Source organism: Paroedura picta, chromosome 11, assembly GCF_049243985.1.
Source record: "Paroedura picta isolate Pp20150507F chromosome 11, Ppicta_v3.0, whole genome shotgun sequence".
Lineage (NCBI taxonomy): Eukaryota > Metazoa > Chordata > Lepidosauria > Squamata > Gekkonidae > Paroedura > Paroedura picta.
In genome coordinates this window covers 18,518,859-18,537,511 of record NC_135379.1, presented here as the reverse complement: position 1 = coordinate 18,537,511, position 18,653 = coordinate 18,518,859, and the positions used below count along the sequence as shown (strand labels likewise).

At 42.0% G+C, this 18,653-nt stretch overlaps 1 protein-coding gene across 4 annotated transcripts in view; it reads right to left on the bottom strand.

Moving 5' to 3' along the window:
* FAM171A1 (family with sequence similarity 171 member A1) overlaps nucleotides 1-18,653 on the bottom strand; it is a 74,561-nt gene that overhangs the window by 13,572 nt on the left and 42,336 nt on the right. For 3 of the 4 annotated variants that reach the window (XM_077304707.1, XM_077304709.1, XM_077304710.1), the window contains 2 exons: nucleotides 15,292-15,450; nucleotides 13,487-13,663 (listed from right to left, as the gene is read on the bottom strand). In XM_077304707.1, the coding sequence (XP_077160822.1) occupies nucleotides 13,487-13,663; nucleotides 15,292-15,450 (336 nt within the window). The remainder of the gene's footprint in view (nucleotides 1-13,486; nucleotides 13,664-15,291; nucleotides 15,451-18,653) is intronic. The other variant, XM_077304708.1, reaches the window with a different exon arrangement.

Below are 18,653 nucleotides of genomic sequence, written 5' to 3'. Positions count from 1 at the left end.
GTTGATCAAATAAGATTGCTTTATGCTGGTGACAGCTCTTTAAAAAGAGGCCGACTCAGCTGTGCTAATGATATGCCTTTCTGAAACAGCTGTACTGCTCGTGCAACGTAAAAGAAGGCTGAACCTCCTGACTAGCAATGTCCTTCCCCCTCGGGCCTTTCAAACAGCCGAGTGGGCAGCACTCCCTGCAAACACATGTGGGCAGCTCCCAAGGACTTCTTCAGCACAGCACTACCCCCAAAGGAATTTCAGGTGCAAGTCAGTGACTCATACTATATTTTTCAGGAATTCTGACAGATGCTCAGAGCTCTCACAGTGGAAGGCGCTCCCTAGAGAGATATTTGTATCTGCCGCAGAAACCTTGAGCAAAACGAAGCAGCAAAAGAGAAAAGCAGAGACATTTTTTAAAAAGAAAAGAACGGATGGGAGATAAAGCCATTCTAGTGGCACAAATGAATGTTAGATACAATAGCAGCTATGGTTTGACCTTGTTAAAAAGACATAGCTCACAAATGCTATCAGCCCATAGGGCAGAACGCAGCCCACATCTAGCACTTTCAAGCCCCCCCCCCCTTTTTCAACAAGAGCCAGTTTGGTGTAGTGGTTAGGAGGGCGGACTTCTAATCTGGAGAGATGAGTTTGATTCTGCACTCCCCCACATTCAGCCAGCTGGGTGACCTTGGGCTCGCCACGGCACTGATAAAACTGCTCTGACCAAGCAGTAATATCAGGGCTCTCTCAGGCTCACCCACCCTCACAGGGGGTCTGTTGTGGGGAGAGGAAAGGGAAGGCAATTGTAAGCCGCTTTGAGACTCCTTCGGGTAGAGAAAAGCAGCATATAAGAACCAACTCTTCTTCTTCTAAATGCCAAGTCTTTAGCATTATGTCACAACTTTAAACCTTAAATATATACAAGTGCTATGAATTATTACTTCGGTCTTTTGTTCAGTCTGCATTACCTTTACTCCTTTCTTAACATATCTAAATTCTATTAGCTGATAAGAGATTTTATTATTATGAGGGTTTCTAAATTGTCCAACTATGTTGGCTTGATCATTCCTACCCCTGTTCTTTGATATGCTGATTTCTAAGCAACCTTATATCAAACAAGAGTAATTAATGTGTGGAATTCACAGCCTCAGAACGTGGTGGTAGCTACAAGCATAGACAACTTCAAGAGGGGATTGGATAAACATGGAGCAGAGGTCCATCAGTGGCTATTAGCCACAAGGTATAGATGGAAGGTATAGATATATATAAATTCTCCATTCTACTACTTTTCATCAGAATGAACATTACTTGGATAGTTTATCAGTCATCTTTCAATAAACAAACAATGACTGGATGAACCAATCTGGTGCAGTTTAAAAAAGTCAGAGAGAAAAGCACAACATTGGGTTTCCTACAGCAAAAATAATCTAATTACTGTATGTTTGTGGCATATTAATAAAAGTAAACAGCTGATAACAGCTAAGGCAGTATTCTTGGTTTATTTATTCGTCATGAAACCTTACAAATAAGAGATTTTAAAGCCTAACATAGTCTACATCCAGAAAAAGAAACAGAGGGAATAGCCCTCCATGTGACTTTACCACTGGAGAATGAATTATGAACTACTGGTGGTATGCTATCCATTGAAAATCCTGCAAATGCTAACACACCAATGGCTATCTGCATGTTAATTCAGGAATCCATTATTTTGCTCAGTATACACATTATAGTGTTGCATCATTTCTCTAATTTTGCAGTCTAGTTTTGTTTCATTCTTGATTGTACAGCTCTCACTATTTTCAGTGGGGTAATCTGCCTTGAGTCTCAGTAAGAGGCAGCTTGGTATAATGGTTAAGAGCAGTGGCTTCTAATCTGGCCAGCCGGGTTTGATTCCCCATTCCTCCACATGCAGCTAGCTGGGTGACTTTGGGCTAGTCACTGTCCTGACAGAGCTGTTCTCACTACCACTGTCAAAACTCTCTCAGCCCCACCTACCTCACAGGGTATCTGTTATAGGGAGAGGTGATTGTAAGCCCCTTTGAGACTCCCTCTGGTAATGAAAAGCAGGGTAATGAAAAACCAACTCTCTTTCTGCTTCCTCTAAGAAAGGTGGACTTTAAACGAAGTAAGCCAGTATATTTAAAGCAAAGCTACTCAAGCCTAAAGCAATGGAAATAACGTAGCTGCACGCTTAATTACAAAAGTTTATTTCTCTTTTCCCAGTTTCCAGGCATCTCACCTATGGAGATTTAAAATTATGGTCAGTTTCATTTCTCTTTAGCTGCCATTTAAGACAAGTTTACAACAAAGAATTAATCTGGGCTGTGCCCAATGTTTTTATTAAGTGTTATATATTTTTCATCGGAAGGTTGGTAGATTTTATTTTGCCTGATCAGCACGAAAAAAGTTTTTCACAGGGCATACATTTGTTTAGAGAAGAAAGGCTATCACGGGAGAACATAACAGGTTTCAAAAGTCCCAGCTTCCAGGCTTCCCCTCTCAAATTCCCAGGGGACCCACCCATTGTTTTGAAGTTACCAGGCCAACTCTTTGTTACTCTCAACCCCTTTCTCTGAGTGTTGCTGTTTTTTTATCCTTCTTCACTGCTGTCATTTTAAGTCTACTTCCCCATTGTATGTGCAAATTACCTGTCTAATACTGAACAAAGGAACACATCTCTTCTCTGTACTTAGTAATGCTAATTACATCTGAAGGAGGAGGGAAGGCCAATTACACACACAGGTAGTTTTCTTTGTTTTTGCTCCCTATACTGCCTTTTATTTTCAAAAAAAGGAATCACAGAAAGAACTCATGGGACATTATTCTGAAAATTACTACTTTATGGTAGATATAGAACCTGCTAGTTCTTTTTCTAATGGAAAACAGAAAAAATATATATGCAGTTGATTTTTTTTAAGCTCACAGTTCTTTCCCATCCAAATTCATGTGTAACAGTCCATTACCCAAACTCACGATTCACATTATTTTAATTTGAATCTAAATCTAAAGAAGAAGCACAGCTTAACGGTACAGCATTTTGCAAGTCTACAAATAAAAAAGGAGATACCCCAGAGTATGGTGATATTACACCCAGAAAACGTATAATATTGAACTAATTCTAATGGTTTGTAAATTTTTATCTACATGCATTAAATCTTTGTCCTCCAACAGAGGCTTTACTGCTAGCACATAAAGTTTACACACACACACACACACAAACATTTGTTGCCAGCTAGATATAATTCAGTGGCCAATCTGATGCTGACATTTTAGTCTTGTTTTTGCTGCTTTATTGTTTTTATAAGTGAATATTATTTCCTCTCTTTTCTACAGGGGAAGCCATGTTCATGGTTTTTCAGCAAAAACAAACAGGAGTCTTGTGGCGCTTTAAAAACTAACATTTTTTCATCCTAGCGCACATACGTTTTTGCAGTCTATAGCCCATGTGGGCTCTAATCCATAAAAGCTTATGCTCCAGCAGAAATCAGTTAGAACTTAATGATCCAAAAGACGTCTGTTAATCGTATCATTCTTATTATTGCAAGCTGATTGGAATTGCAGAAAAGTAACCATCAATGCTTTAAAAACAAATAGAACACTGAACTTACTGGAAGGTTCCTTTTAGCTGAAGAGGAAGAAGATACCCTGACAACTGGGTACCCTCCTACCCACAGTTCTTGGAGGCAGGACACATGTGGTTCTTTCTGTCTCCAGGGGGCAGGAAGTAGTCAGTATCCTCAGTTCGGTGATGTACGTAGTTAACGTGGCTCGTTGTGAAGTATGAGTTATCCAAATTTAATTATAGCTCTGTGGGAAACAGCACTCACTAACAGAGATCACAGAAGATAGGAACCTTTATAGTAAGTCCAGTGCTGCATTTTCATTGAAGCAAAGAGGACATTCTGATGATTGGGGTATTACCAAGCCGTACTCCCAAGACCAGGAAGGGAAGAAGATAGTAAGTCAGAAGGGTGGACGAATCAGACCACTTGCTAACGAACCTGTTGTCCAAATACTACATCAACCAAGGGAACAGAATCTACTTTATAATGTCTGATGATGTTGAAAGTGGAAGCCAATGCCCATAAAGCAGCTCTACAGTTTTTGGAATCTGGAGCACTGTTGTTGAAAGCTGCAGAGATGCCGCATTTTGACTGAAGAAACAATGATGCCCATAGGGACTTGAACACCTTGAGAAGGGTATGTTTGAGCTAAATTCTTCGTAATCCACCTGGCTAGCCTTGAATTAGACACTCCCCCTCCACTACCAGATGGTAAGGTATACACCAGCGATCTGATTTTCTGAAGGGGGCAATGCACCTGATGTCGATATGTAGTGTCCATCTAAGAACATTAGTTCTTTTCCCTTTGGTGAGAAGGTTTAGGGAAGAAAAGATGGCAGGCTGATCTCTTGTGTATGATAGAACTGATTTTTTGCATAAAGGGGGGGGAGGGGAACTGTATTTTATTACTGTAAACTGCCTCGACCCCATTCGCAGCGAGGGGTGGTACAGAAAATAAAGGTAGGATCCATGTATAGAAGCACTTTGCAGAAAAGACACAATTCTTTGGCTACAGCCAGTGTTCCCAATTCTGATATCCTTCTGGCTAAAGTTACTGCCACAGCAAAAGCACCTTGAGAGAAAGGAAGTTTGTCAAAACATCCCTCACAATCTTAAAGGGTGTCTGGGTCAACTTTTGAAGGCTACATGTAGTCTCAACAATGGGAAATGTTGTATGGCGTACAGATAAGATAAGCTCCCTGGAAGAAGGAGGGTAAGTCTGACTTTACTGAGCTATAGCCCTTGCATCTGCAACATTACACAGAAACAGTCCTTTATCCTAGAGTCAGATTTCTTCCTGGATGCTAGCATAGTGGAAGCCACCAGTTCGGAAAACCCTTCATCCATCAGCGTTTTCTGCTCAGTCTCCATTTGGTTCAGATTGAGCCATTTGGGATTCAAATGAACTATCAGGCCTTAGGGTCTGCATGTCTGGGAGGCAAGCAGGGGGTGGGGGGGACATGGAGGTTATGCTGATGCAGCCTGGAGACTTGAGAACTGGAGCCAAGCTGGGACCAAACAAATCAGTTCCATTTTTTCCAGCTTGAACTTGTTCATGACTTTAGGAAATAAAGGACCAGGAGGGATGCCATAAAGAATTCCCAATGACCATGGTTCTCTGAGGGCATCCTCTCCCTCTGGCCTGAGGCCATGGGTACCTGGTGAAGAGGTCTGGAAGTCTGCAGTTCTTGGGCGTGGTGAAGAAGTCCACCAAGGGCTGACTGAATTGTTAAGAGCCTGAAACATTAAGTCAGTGAGCACCTATTCCCCTTAATCCAGGTGATGATGGCTCATCCAGTCTGCCTATATATTGAATGGTCCCCAAATGTACTTTGTCCTCAGTGAGTTCCCATTGGCTTTGTACCATGATACCAAACTTGCTGCCTCTTGTCATAGCTTGAAGAGTCTGGTATCTCCATGCCAGTTCATGTGGGCTTTTGCAGTTGTATTATCAGACTGAACGCATATATTGAGATGGTAAATCTGGCCCTGAAGAAGCTGTGAGCCAGGCAGATGGATCTTAATTCTGGGAGGCTGATGCTAGATAGGGTCTCTGACAGAAATCAGTCTTCCTCAACATGCTTGAGGAAGCAGTGTCTCCCCTGGATATCATTTCTCTTGTCCATCATGAGAAATACTGCTTCAATGTTCTGCTTACTGTAACTCTGACTTGCCACTTCATTGTGATTTGGTTTTGGTATGGCAGAAGTGGCCACTGAGGTAACGGGGAATGTGCCTCTGCCCATAACATGGTATTGATGGCAGAAATTGTATCTGGACTCAGAACATCAGGTTGGCGGATTGTGCTGTCTGGAACTGCTTTCATAATCCCGTGTCACTTCTTGGATGGGAAGAAAAACATGCCTTTGATGGAATCTATGACTGCTCCTGGATGAGCGGAGTACAAAGGGTATGAGGTCCCAAGAAAGTCCCCTTGCAGTTCATGGGCCTTCTTGGGATGCATTCGAGTTTTCTCACCAAAATGCAAATAGCCACTGCTGACCATTTCAGAGCCTTCATTGTGCTTGTATGCCCTGCTGCTGAAGATGGGAAGCAGCCCAGGCTGTTTTGCCTTGCTGCCAGGGGATACCAGCCTCTGTTTCTCTCTGCAACATCTTACACAATCCATGGAGGCCATTGCTGTGGCTGAGCAGCTTGGAGAAACAGAAAGTGAAAGTAGTATAAAAGAAGTACCATTTCCTATCCTTTGAGCAGAGAAGAAGAGCAAGCACACAACAAAAGGCAAAACCAAAATGCTCAATGGAACTCTTCCCTTGTCCTTCTCTCAGAGACAGGAGGATGGTGGACACTCCCTCCCCAATAGAGACAGAAGGAACAACCTATTTCCTACCTCTGGGGATTGTGGGTAGGGGAAAACCCAATTGCCTGGAAGTCACCTTCTTTTCAAGAGAAAAAAGCATTAAAATGATGAGATTTTTAATGTAGCAAGGCTGAAGAATGCCCTGCTTAGTCCTTAGAGACATCCTGCCAGAGACAAGAATACATTAACTCCCACTGAAAATAATGGGAGGAAGATAATTAGTGCTGTTAAGTCTGGTTTCAGTGCAGTTTACATGTACTTTTTGCTAAGATTTACTGTCTTGTCCTGAAGGCTGTGTTGGATGTTGGGTGCCTCACTTTAGAGGGCATGCTAAACCATAGTTTGTGCTAACTGTAGCTTAAAACGCAAGCCAAAACTATCAACAAAGAGGATTCCTATTTTTCTTTCTCCTTCTCCAGCACTGAATTGATTAAATCCATATGTTCATTCTTTTCTCCACAACGAAGAACCCTTTGGAGGCAAAACAATGGTCCTAGCTATGGGTTATCGCAATTCAAGCATCACTTCCGAGCCATTTTGATACAAGGTTTCTAACTCTCGTCGGCAAGCCAATCACAAGCCAAAATATGCCAAAGGTTGTTTTAACCATATTTTGAAGCGACATCTAAATCAAGCCTCTTCTTTTGGCAGAAGGCCCAGCTATGATCAATATTATGCAACTGCAAGGTTTTTGTTTTAATTGTTCAGCAATAAAACGAACTGAAATGTCTTCGCTCCTTGCTCTTACCCTTTTCTAGACATGCTGCAATAAAGAATATGCAACCCCCCAAAGCAGATCCTTTACTTTCTGCACTACGTCATGTCTGTTCCTGTGCAATTATGTGCGTCCTTTACACTGTGTGTAGCTGCCCTGCTCATGATCTAAAGACCATTTCTGGTATCTGTCATTTCTATAGCAACACACAGCCAATTCTTTGGAAGTGATTCTACCACAGCCATTGGGTAAAATATGCTTTCTTTCTTTCTTTTTTTTAATTTCCTGAAAGAAGCACTGAACCTTGGCATTGTTTTTAAAGCCAGAAAGGATGTCTAAAGCAAACTATCAGAGGTCTCTTAAACAGCATCCAAAAATAATAAGCGGCATGAACTAAGGAGGCCCGATTTCCTCTCTGTAGCTCAGAGAACAATAATTGCACAACAAGCAATCTGATCTGTTGTTCAACGTGAGGTCCTGAGCAGCCAATAATTTAGCTACATTGTAGGTACACTGCATGCCGCAGAGCCGTGCTGTGGTCTTCTGCTGCTGCCCTTTGCTTCAGTTGTCTCCTTCCATGACCACTTGTTCTTGGACATTTGTGCACCTTAGGCTTGTTTGCACATATCTTGAGTTAGAGATGACTGAGAGGAGTCTAGGACAGACATTGCTTCTCAGGGTATAGAAGAATAGTTCTACTGTCCTGTGATAGTTCATAACAAACATGTGTTGGAATTTTTTGGGAAACAGTACAACAACCAGCAGATTTGACATGCTCTAAATACCACCAGCAGCCATGTTTCTGAAAAACAGACATTAGTCTACACCAGCCTTTCTCAACTTTTTTACTGTTGAGAAACCCCTGGAACATTCCTTCAGGCTTTGAGAAATCCCAGAAGTGGCACGATTCTGCAGAATATGGTTGGGAGAGCTGTGTACACACTCACCCGGGGCCCCTCTCCTTGTCACCCTCTTCAGGCCCATCATTGGCCATTGGGGGGGGGCAGTCTGACATGATTGTATATGGTGATATCCAATAAATGTTTTGAATATTTTTTTAAAAATTAATTAATTCCAACTCATTCAGGAAACCCTTCCAGGGCTGTCAAGAAACCCCCGGGTTTCACAAAACCCTGGTTGAGAAAGCCTGGTCTTTGCTTTGACACAAGGGCATTTACACCATTGAGTGTCATTCCAAGCAGGCTCAGAACCCTATTGTACTCTTAGTCTAGTCTCTTACTGAAGTTGACTCCAAAAAGACAAGTACACTAAATCTGGCATATTCTCTGACTCACACACACACACACACACACACACTCACTCTTCACTAGAGGAGGAAGCAGTGTGCCACCCTGAGGTCTACTGCAGGTCTTTCCTGTGAGTAACAGAATGTAATAGCTGACATTTGTAGGTTACACACATTTAACATAGAGCTACTAACTACACACACAGAGTCCAAATGTCAAACATAATTTCAGCACTTACCGAGATTCAGTCCCAAACTCTTAGTGCTGAAGGAGTGTAGATGAGGAGCACCTTGCTTAGTAAAGCTGAAAATAATCCCTCAAGGCACTCTTCTGCCTGACACATTATAATCAATTTGAATTAATGTTTGGTTGGTTTGAATTCATTCAGGGCAGACACGGAATGGTCCCTCTGCACGGAATTCAGCAAACAAAGCTATGGCCAGGATGTATGCTAACTCAAGTGTTCAGGGAAAGGCGGATGTAGGCTAAAAATGGTACACAAGACACGGCATATAATTTAAATTAGAAACAAACAGCATACAGAAGCAAAGCAAAAGTTTCCTTTCCTATCTAGGCTCAAGGAAACCGAGCAATGCCATAAGACAAATGTAAGATTATATCCCGTTCTCACAAATGCACTAAAGCCCTGCACAAAGCCAAGATCTTCTGCTGGCCACAACAACAAACTTCTTTAGCAAAAACCCCTTTTGGGAAATTTTCAAATTTATTTAGCTTTAGGCAAACAAGATGGAAGTAGCATATGGGACAATATTTGCATTACTAGATGGTCCACAGAGAGGGGCTTCTTGAGCAAGCAATTGCCAGAGCCGATCAAAGCTTTTTCCTAACCCCTGCTGGAATCTGTTTTGACTGAGCCAGGAGACCAAACCACATCACAGATTCAGACCTGGACGAGACCCACAAGGTCATCAGGACAGCTAGTGTGGTGTGGTGGGTTATCAGAATGTAGAATGGTGGTATAGGAAACACAGGTTGAAATCCCCACTCTTCATGGAACCTGCTGGAAGACCTACAGTGAGTTACTCTCAACCTAACCTACCAACCTAAGTATATAACAGAGGAGGGGAGACTGTCATAAGCCGCTTTGGTTGCCACTGGGTTGAGTGGTATAGCACCTGTTTGGCATGCAGAAGGTCCAAGGTTCACTACCCAGCATTTCCAGTTAAAAGGGTCAGAGGAAGACACTCTGGAAAGACGCAGCCAGTTTCAGTAGACAGTATTGGTCTTGATGACCCAACAATCTGATTCGGTATAAGATAGCCTCATAGGTACATATAAGGTATAAATGAAACAATTTTTTTAAATTACAATTTTATCTAGGGAGAGGAAGGGAAGGCAGCTTGGTGTAGTGGTTAGGAGTGCGGAGTTCTAATCTGGTGAGCTGGGTTTGATTCCCCGCTCTTCCCCTACATGCAGCCCAGCTGGGTGACCTTGGGCTCCCCATAGCACTGATAAAGCTGTTCTGACCAAGCAGTGATATGAGGGCTCTCTCAGCCTCACCTCCCTCACAGGGTGACTGTTGTGGGGAGAGGAAAGGGAAGGCAAGTGTAAGCTGCTTTGAGACTCCTGGTAGAGAAAAGTGGCCGATAAGAGCCAACTCTTCTTCTTCTTCAAATGTAAGCCAACTTGAGACTCCTTTGAGTAGTAAAAAAGCGGGATACAAAAAAAAACAGCTCTTCTTTTTCACTCAGTTGCAAGACTTGTCCACCCCACTAGCTTCCAACAAGTCAGTTTATTCAGTTTCAGTCATGCCATAAGAAGAGATTAGGCCCTCCGCAAAAGATGCAACCAAAGCAATACCTTCAAGTGACTTTTGGAAGTGAGCCCAGTCACACTTCAGAAGAGGGCCAAGAACCCTACAGGATGGCCAAATCGGAGGTATTTTTTGGCAGCCGAACAGAAGACTATGAAAAATCCCCTAAACATTGTTACTGAGGGAACAAGGAACTGCACTCTGTTTTATGTGAGCATTCCGGTTGAAGCACACAAAACAATCCAGGAAAAACCTATTTTTCCAGCAGCTTCTGTACCCCAGAGAGGAAACAGTGACAAAAGTACCTGAGGAGAAAGTGAGTGTGGATGTGGGGAGGGGGTGTGAGGGGGGGGAGGAACAGTGCAAAAGGCCAATGATGAACCTCTCTCAAACACCGGAAATCATTTAAAATGTGAAAAAAAGCTTGTGATTGTTGCTGTTACAGGAAATTCGGCTGGATACCCCCCAATCTCTGTAGTTATATCACCATCTCATGCTGATGGACAGAAACATACTTCAGAGTGTGAGTTCGAGGCACTTCTCTGCCCACCATTATCAATACAAACCACTACGGCCAAAAAGGATGTAAAATGTTATCTCCGTCTCAAGAATAAACTTAAAAATGCCTCGGGGGTATAATTACACTGTTTAATTTTATCAATTATTCAAAAGGTACCACTCCTTCAGTTTATATCCAAGGCAGTAAGTTTTGGCAGTAATGCATTGTTTTTGCTTGAGGCAATACAGCATACAGACAGAGGCTGGTGAGGTAAAGCAATCCACGTGGGTTTTCCTCCTTTTCCTGCATTATCCTGGTTTTAAGGATGCTGATAAGGAAATCAGACCCACTGATCAGGGCCGGTTCCAGGTTTTTGAGGGCCCTAGGCAGATAGTGACCCCCTACTCAAACCTTCCCTCTTCTATACCTTGGCTAGTAGCCAAGCCAAGATACTAGCAAACCACTTATGGTCCCAGAACACCTAGCCAAACCACTTATGGGACCATACTATAATATACTGAATTCAGGTTTGGGAGACACATTAGCTTTCAGTTTTGATCATATTTTTTCTCCTCTGTCAAAACACTAGAACTCAAGGGCATCCAATAAAACTGACGGGAAGTGGGTTCAGCACAGAAAAAAGAAAATATTTATTTACATGTAGAGTGATTAAAAAGTGGCATTCACTGCCAGAGGATGTAGTGATGGCCACGGGAATGAAGAGCTTTAAAAGGGGATCAGATAGATTAATGGAGGATAAGTTTATCAATGGCTACTAGTCATGATGACGGAGGGGAACCTCCACATTCAGAAGCTCTACGTCTCTGAATCCTAGAGCCAGGAGGCAAAATCAGGAGAAGGCCTCAGACTCTATAGCCTGTTGCTGACTATCCACAGGAACTGGTTGGCCACTCTGTGAGACAGGATGCTGGCCAAAATAGACCATTCGTCTGATCCAGCAGGGCTCTTCTTATGTTCCTAGGATGTGGGACCACTATACAGTACCAGAGCATCTGTTCTACATGCAAAAGGCTCCATATTCTACCCAGTTACAAGGATAGAGAGTAGAAGGCCCCAGAGTGCTACCATCAGTCAAAATAGACAATACCAATCTTGACAAAGCAATGGTCTGACTCAGTAGAAAGTAACTTCATGTACTTTAAAAAAATTAAGGCAGAACGTAGCAGACAAAACTCGCTACTTAAGGACAAAAACATAAAGAAGGAAGAAACTTTAAGCTGCTGGGAGAACTTTTTTTTCTAGAGAAGTAACAGAAACATCCACGGACAGAATGGTGCCCACAACCCAGCTTGGAAGTAGCTGCATGTGTTAGGACAATTTTTGTCTGAAGTAAGCATCGGTCTGAATTTTCTAGTTTACTCTTAAGCCTATAGAAAGCACTTGGAAAGCAGATGAACCTTTTAAAAGAATAGGATTTTGCCTCCTATTTTATTGCTGCTGTGTGCACTTTTTATGCATTAATAAAACTTCAGTGTCTTGGAAAAAAATATAAAGCGTGGAAAATCAGAGCATGACTTGAGGGAAAGGGATGCAGGAAACGAGAAAGCCAAATGATTTAAGCTCAAGATGAATTAAGTTACACTATTCCTACCAAACCACAAGCTGGTGATCTTGGCCAACATTAAAACCACAATGAAAAAAATCACGCAGTTTTTCTGCAATAAACATTTGGAAATTGGCTTAGAGATTGGGAAGTAGTCAAACTTTAAACAGCTGAGAAACACAAACGAAAATGACAAAAGAAATGAAATTTACCATGTTATGAATGCTGCAGATTAGGGTCTATTTCACCAGGTGTAATACAAGGCCTGCATAACTAACAGGTTATTAAGCAGTGAAGACAAAAGAGTCTTGCACAGAATCATAGAGTTGGAAGGGTCCTCCAGGGTCATCTAGTCCAACTCTGTGCAGAGTGCAGGAAATCTGCAATATCTGCCCACCACAGTGATCCAGTTTCCATGCCCAGATGTTGCCCCTCCCCTCCAAAAAACAGAATTCCTTTTCAGAAAAGCAATATATGATTTAAAAAGATTTAAATGTGAGTTGTGTCACAGGGGAATAAGATCGCAAAGGAATGCCAACAAGGCCAACCTTGGATTTTCATCTGTATGAGCTAGAATAAGTGTTTAAATAAATACTACAGTTGTGTCTTCTCCTCAATCAGTTGCATCAGATTAAATCCTCTGATTGCCATCCATTTGTTTTTAATACACAGAAAGGAGGAAAATATATATACACACAAAGATAGAAATTATAGTGCCTGATCAATGTGGTTTACAGAGAATTCCAAAGTAGGTCTATTCAATAGACTTCCTTCCAGGAAACCATCCTTAGAGTTTCAACATTGATGATCTAATTCAGAAAGTTCCTTTTTTGCACATTCATTTTACAAATATATTGTGACCCTATGGCTTTAAAACAGGATACAAGAAGAGGGGAAAAAACGAACCATTACTTTTCGGCTGTGCTAATTAGAATTCAATTTTTTTCAAGCATGATCTCGAACAAAAAGAGATGCAACTAGCAGTTTGAATTATCAGAGCCTATACAGTGGAATCAAGGGACCTAAATTCAAACAGCTCATGGCAGTTTTATTGACTTGCCAAAAGATTGTGATTTGTATTCGAGTCATGATTCTATATAATGGACTGCATCCAAACCTGCAGAAGCAAGGAAAGAGAGAATTTAACTCCTGCCAACTCCCTTATCCCATTGCAGACGCCCTGATGAGGCTTAAAAGGGAACTTCCATGCACAAAGGGCTATTTGCATATCAGAACCTCTCATCAACTCCTATTACAAAGTGGATGTTGTGCATGAAACATACATTTGAGGTCAACGAAAAAGGATGCTTACCAAATTTTTGGTCAAACCTCCATGCTGGCACGTGGGCATTGTGCTTCAAGTTGCTGTTGGTTGGGAGAGGCACTGTGACAAAGATGGGTCCATTCACTGGAACTGGAGTCCCATCACTTCTGAGTAAGTGAACACTAACTGCAGTGACAGGAGTAAGATCATACCTAGTGTTATTTCCTGTAAGTAAATGAACAAAGTTAGGGAAATACATAGATGACGTTCAAAGCTGAAGTAACACAGAGGCGTATGACACAATCATGGACTTATCAGCAACTACCTTCTGGTTACTCAAAGACGACAATGACCTGGACAGCATTCTGCAAATTCAGATTTTTGCTAATTCGGTGAGTTCCAATTCCATTTCCTCCCCCAATGATTACCTTACATGGGGTGAGACTTTACAGTTCAAATTACCTAAGCCTGCCCACACATCACATTTCAGACAGAAGTAACACTGACACCAAGTTGTGTTTTGGTACTGCCACCTGAAGGCTTTCCCCATCAAGGCTTCCCTCTCCAAATCCTGCTCTCTACACCAATCTCCATGAATTTCCCAACTCAGATTTGGAAACCCTACTCTTAGCACTCTTAAGATTATGGGAACTCATTTAAAACAAACCAATCCTGTATAACTCATACCTCAGGAAGGCAAACCTCAGGAAGGCTATGCGCATTTGGCCTATCATAAATGACACAAAATCTATATATTCAGAGTATACTTATTATCTTTATTTCCCCCCTAAAAAACCCTACAGTTTTTATATTAATGTACAGCTGGCTTGTGGCGCAGAGTGGTAAGGCAGCCGTCTGAAAGCTTTGCCCACAAGGCTGGGAGTTCAATCCCAGCAGCCGGCTCAAGGTTGACTCAGCCTTCCATCCTTCCGAGGTCGGTAAAATGAGTACCCAGCTTGCTGGGGGGTAAACGGTAATGACTGGGGAAGGCACTGGCAAACCACCCTGTATTGAGTCTGCCATGAAAACGCTAGAGGGCGTCACCCCAAGGGTCAGACATGACCCGGTGCTTGCACAGGGGATACCTTTACCTTTACCTTACAGCTGGCTTTCCTGGCTTGTTACTTTACATGGTGTCACAGTATGCAAAAGTGGAGCATTCTCTTCTATACCTGGTGCATATCAAAAGGTAACTCTCCTGCCCATTAGGTTCCATCTTTAATAGATGCTTGTTTGGCATCTACCAGGAGTCCACTGTTTCAAATTCCCTGCCCAAGGAAGCTTCATTTTGTCTCTTGCTTCTTTTTTCAATTAGATGACAAGGCTTCAGTTCCAGCAAACTTCTAAGGATTGAGATGCAGGCTTTTGAGCATCTAGCTAACGGGTTCTGATACAGGTCTTCTGTTGTTGCCTTTATCTGTTTCTTCTTCCTTGCTTGATATGAATAGATCTTAGCATTTTTGTTATTTATTGCATTTTAGAAACCACTGGAAACAACGCCAGGAAGGCAGTCTGTAACTCCCATAAATTGGCTTGGTTGGATTTACTAAAGTGAAGGCAGCTGACTGGACGGATAAACCTCCTGTTAGGTTTTGGGTTCACCCAGACCTGCAAAAAGCATGGGGTTGCCAAGCGCTTGGAAGACCACAACCGACACGTGGCAAATGTGTTCATATGAGCAAGTAGTTGACCTGCTCTATCTATTCTAAGATTTTTGCTATCCTGATAACTTTTCTCTGTAGAAACTACTTTGAGTTTGCAACATCCTGTGTTGCTTTGAGTAGCTGGGGTGTGGAGAAAAGCTAATAAAGGTGCCATTGGCTATTTTTAAAAAGATCAAGATTAAAATTTACCAGTTCCATTGCCATCATATCCTTGTAAATAGGGGAAACTATCCACCTCCCAAGGTGAACTAGCTGAAGTAAGAAATGCTGTGAGGTCACTATAGCTGGTATTCTCTGGTAGCTTGAGGGCTCTCCTTTGAAAATGAACTCGGGGCTGAATCCGTGCACCTGGCAACAAACAAGCAAATACACTAAATAACAATCTCATTATCGAATGGACCAGTCAGTTCTTATCTACAAAGAACATGTTTTTAAAAACTGAAATGTGACTTTGCTACAACACTTGGATACTTTTGCAATTTTTAAAAGAATACACACACACACACACATATATATATATTCTCATTTTCCTCATTAGATCAGATTAAGGAATGCCCTTAGATGCAGTCAACATTCATAGTTAGCTTCCGAAATGTATCCCAATGCAAGTTTAAAACAAATCAGCAATGAAATCAGTCATATGGAGCTTAATTCAGTTCCCCTACTGTGTCTATTTTGGCACCTTCACCTCTACCCTACTACAGATGTCCTATTTGGTTGCTTCAAAATTCCTCAGCATAACATCAAATCATCTGCAGTTATAAACAAGCTGTTTTGGGAAGTCCCAGCTCTTTTGAATTTTAAAACTTTGTCCCTAGACAAAACCTTAAATCTTAATTCAGCATTCTGCTGTCTTCCATCTTCCATCATAAATGATAAACAGCAATACTATTCTCTTTCTAGAGTTACACTAAGGTTATCTGCAGGCAAGACACACTTCAGTGTGCCGATCCTGAGTGCAGCTGGATGGCCACACATATGGGGCAGAGGCAGGCTGGGCAATACTGCAAAGCAGGTAGAAGGGCTTGCTCTGTGTTTTAAGTCTGCCTTTCATTTACTTTCTTTCCTGATCTGTACATTCCCTTGTGCTTACTGTGACATTGCAAGGAAACTGCTGCTAGATCCATACCTGTGAATATTATTGAAGCCCTCTTCTGAAACTCATATCCCAAGGAATAGCCCAGTCTCTTGAAAAAACATCAACATGGAACATGACTGTCCTAAGGCATGCTTTAGGTCAAAGGCAATTTCTGGGAATTATTATGCTCCCATGCCCAACAGTGTGATTAACAAGATCTACCCCAGTTCTCCAAATGAGTCTTCCCAACCAGCCGCAGAGATCAGTCCTGGTACATCCTCCAGCTAAGGAAGACAGCAGCATCAAAGAGCCACCATTTCCTTGAGCCATCAAGTCTTTTTGAGAGGAGAGTCAAGTGCACAGGCCCCAGCTGCAGTGATTTGTACCCTATTGGCCACTAGATAATTGGCAGCATGCAGGAGTCTCCATGAGTCCAAGATTTCAACAAAACAGTACTTATGGGCCAAATCCATCCGTACTAGAGTAAGATGGCTAGACTCAGTTAAGGAGCTGAAATTTCCAGCCATATTAGGGTCCCAGTTGAATAGCCTCCTTATGGACAACTATCACCCTGTTGAGCACTCAACCAATGATGAACTTTGATTCAGCACCTCTGAACATTTTCAGAAGAGATTTGAGTCTTGAAAGGGTCAGAGTCAACTTTATGTAGGATTTATCATTTTTTGTTCTGTTTAGACATGTGCTTATGAAGCCAAAGCATCTTTCCACAACTTTGTACTGTTAATAAAACTTTCCAGCAAATACAGCAAGGCCCCTGTCTGCAAGCTTTTTCCATAATGTTCAAACAAAGATTTGAAACAGCTGTTATTGTATCCACAAGAGCTCCTTTTTCAGTGCATGCAGCTACATGCTTCCAAAACCGCTTTCCAATCAAGATTACACTTCATCCTCATCCTCGTAACAAAACATGGAATGTGAAACAGAATGCTCAGTTATACTGGGTTGTTCGTTCAATAAATAGTTGTATGCATTGACAACAAAGCCTATGAAGGTATCCAGGTAATTAACCAGAAATTAATTCAAGCCATTTTTCTAGCTATCAAAACCTTGCAACATTTACAATAGGCCTACAATTAAACTCAACACAAAACACAAAGCTCCAAGACAAGTATGTCTATAAACAAGAACACTACATACTCTTACTAGTCAAATAATCTTCTCCTTTGTGAAAGAGTAGGTGTATACTTCCCCCTCTGTCATACACAAAAATATCACATGACACAAGCACTGTACCAGACCTAATTCCTATGATTCTCTTCCCACAAAAATGGGGAAAGGTTGCATGAACTTGGCCTATGTGTTTATGTTTTACACATGTATATAATGCATCATATACAACATTAAGTGAATTGAGTAAGTATACTGAGTAAGATACTTGTCTTCCATATGACCAAGAACCTTAACCAAGAGTTTGTGGCTTAAGATACATTCAATAGGACATTAATTACTAACCAAATCTAGAATTTTCAGAGTTTGGGTGTGTATATTGTCCAACAGCAGCTTTGCGCATAAGAAGGAGTGGGAAAGTGGCCAGAAGCCACCAGCCAGGTTCTGCTCCACTCCCTCTGGCTGCCTAAGGCTTCTGCCAATGATTCTTCTGCTATGTCCCTCCCACTGGGGAGAGGGACACAAGGATCTAGTGAGGCTCAGGCCGATCTTTCCAACCCCTCTTCACACCCCATGTCCTCTGCAACCAAGCCACCTGTCAAGGGACAACTCAGCATCCCCAATTGCTCTTTGATCAGCCATATCCGAGATTGACAGCCAGCACCCGAGAAAACCATGTCTTCTGAAGCTGATGCACCAGACTGGCATAATAACTTGGCAGCGCTCATTGAAAACACCTAATTTGCTACATAGAAGGGCTTATAGTCAGGCCACAAGCAAGTCTAAACTTTAAAACTGAGTCAAGCTAATATGCTAAACAATAACAACATATTGAAATAATAGAAGCACAGCTAATAGGGAATGCAGCACATTTGTCTAACAGGAAGGGATCCCAGCCCTAAATTGAAAACAGTAACTTTACAGACTAAATACTTTACAAACTATGCGCAGCCTAAGGGAATGCTTCATTTCCCCAGCGGATTTCAATACTTGCCATATCTCAGCAGCAGCCCTGCTCCAACTGACAGTTATTTGTCTACACTGCTTTGCACATGAGTTGTACTCCAGAACAACAACAAAAAAAAGCATACGATTACAGAACATATCGGTGTTAAAAAGCATGGGACACAAGATGGAACCTTGTAGGGCCCCAGAGCCAGCTGCCAAGAGGCTGGATAGTAGTCTCCTAGCAACCTATCCTTGCCTTAAGACCAAGACCACCATAAATCAGTGCCTCCCAATCCCCATCCTGCAAGGCTGTCCAGAAGGATACCATGATTGATGGTATCAATTTAAGTTGCTAAGAGATTCAGGAAAATTAGCAGGGCTGCACTTTTCATATGTA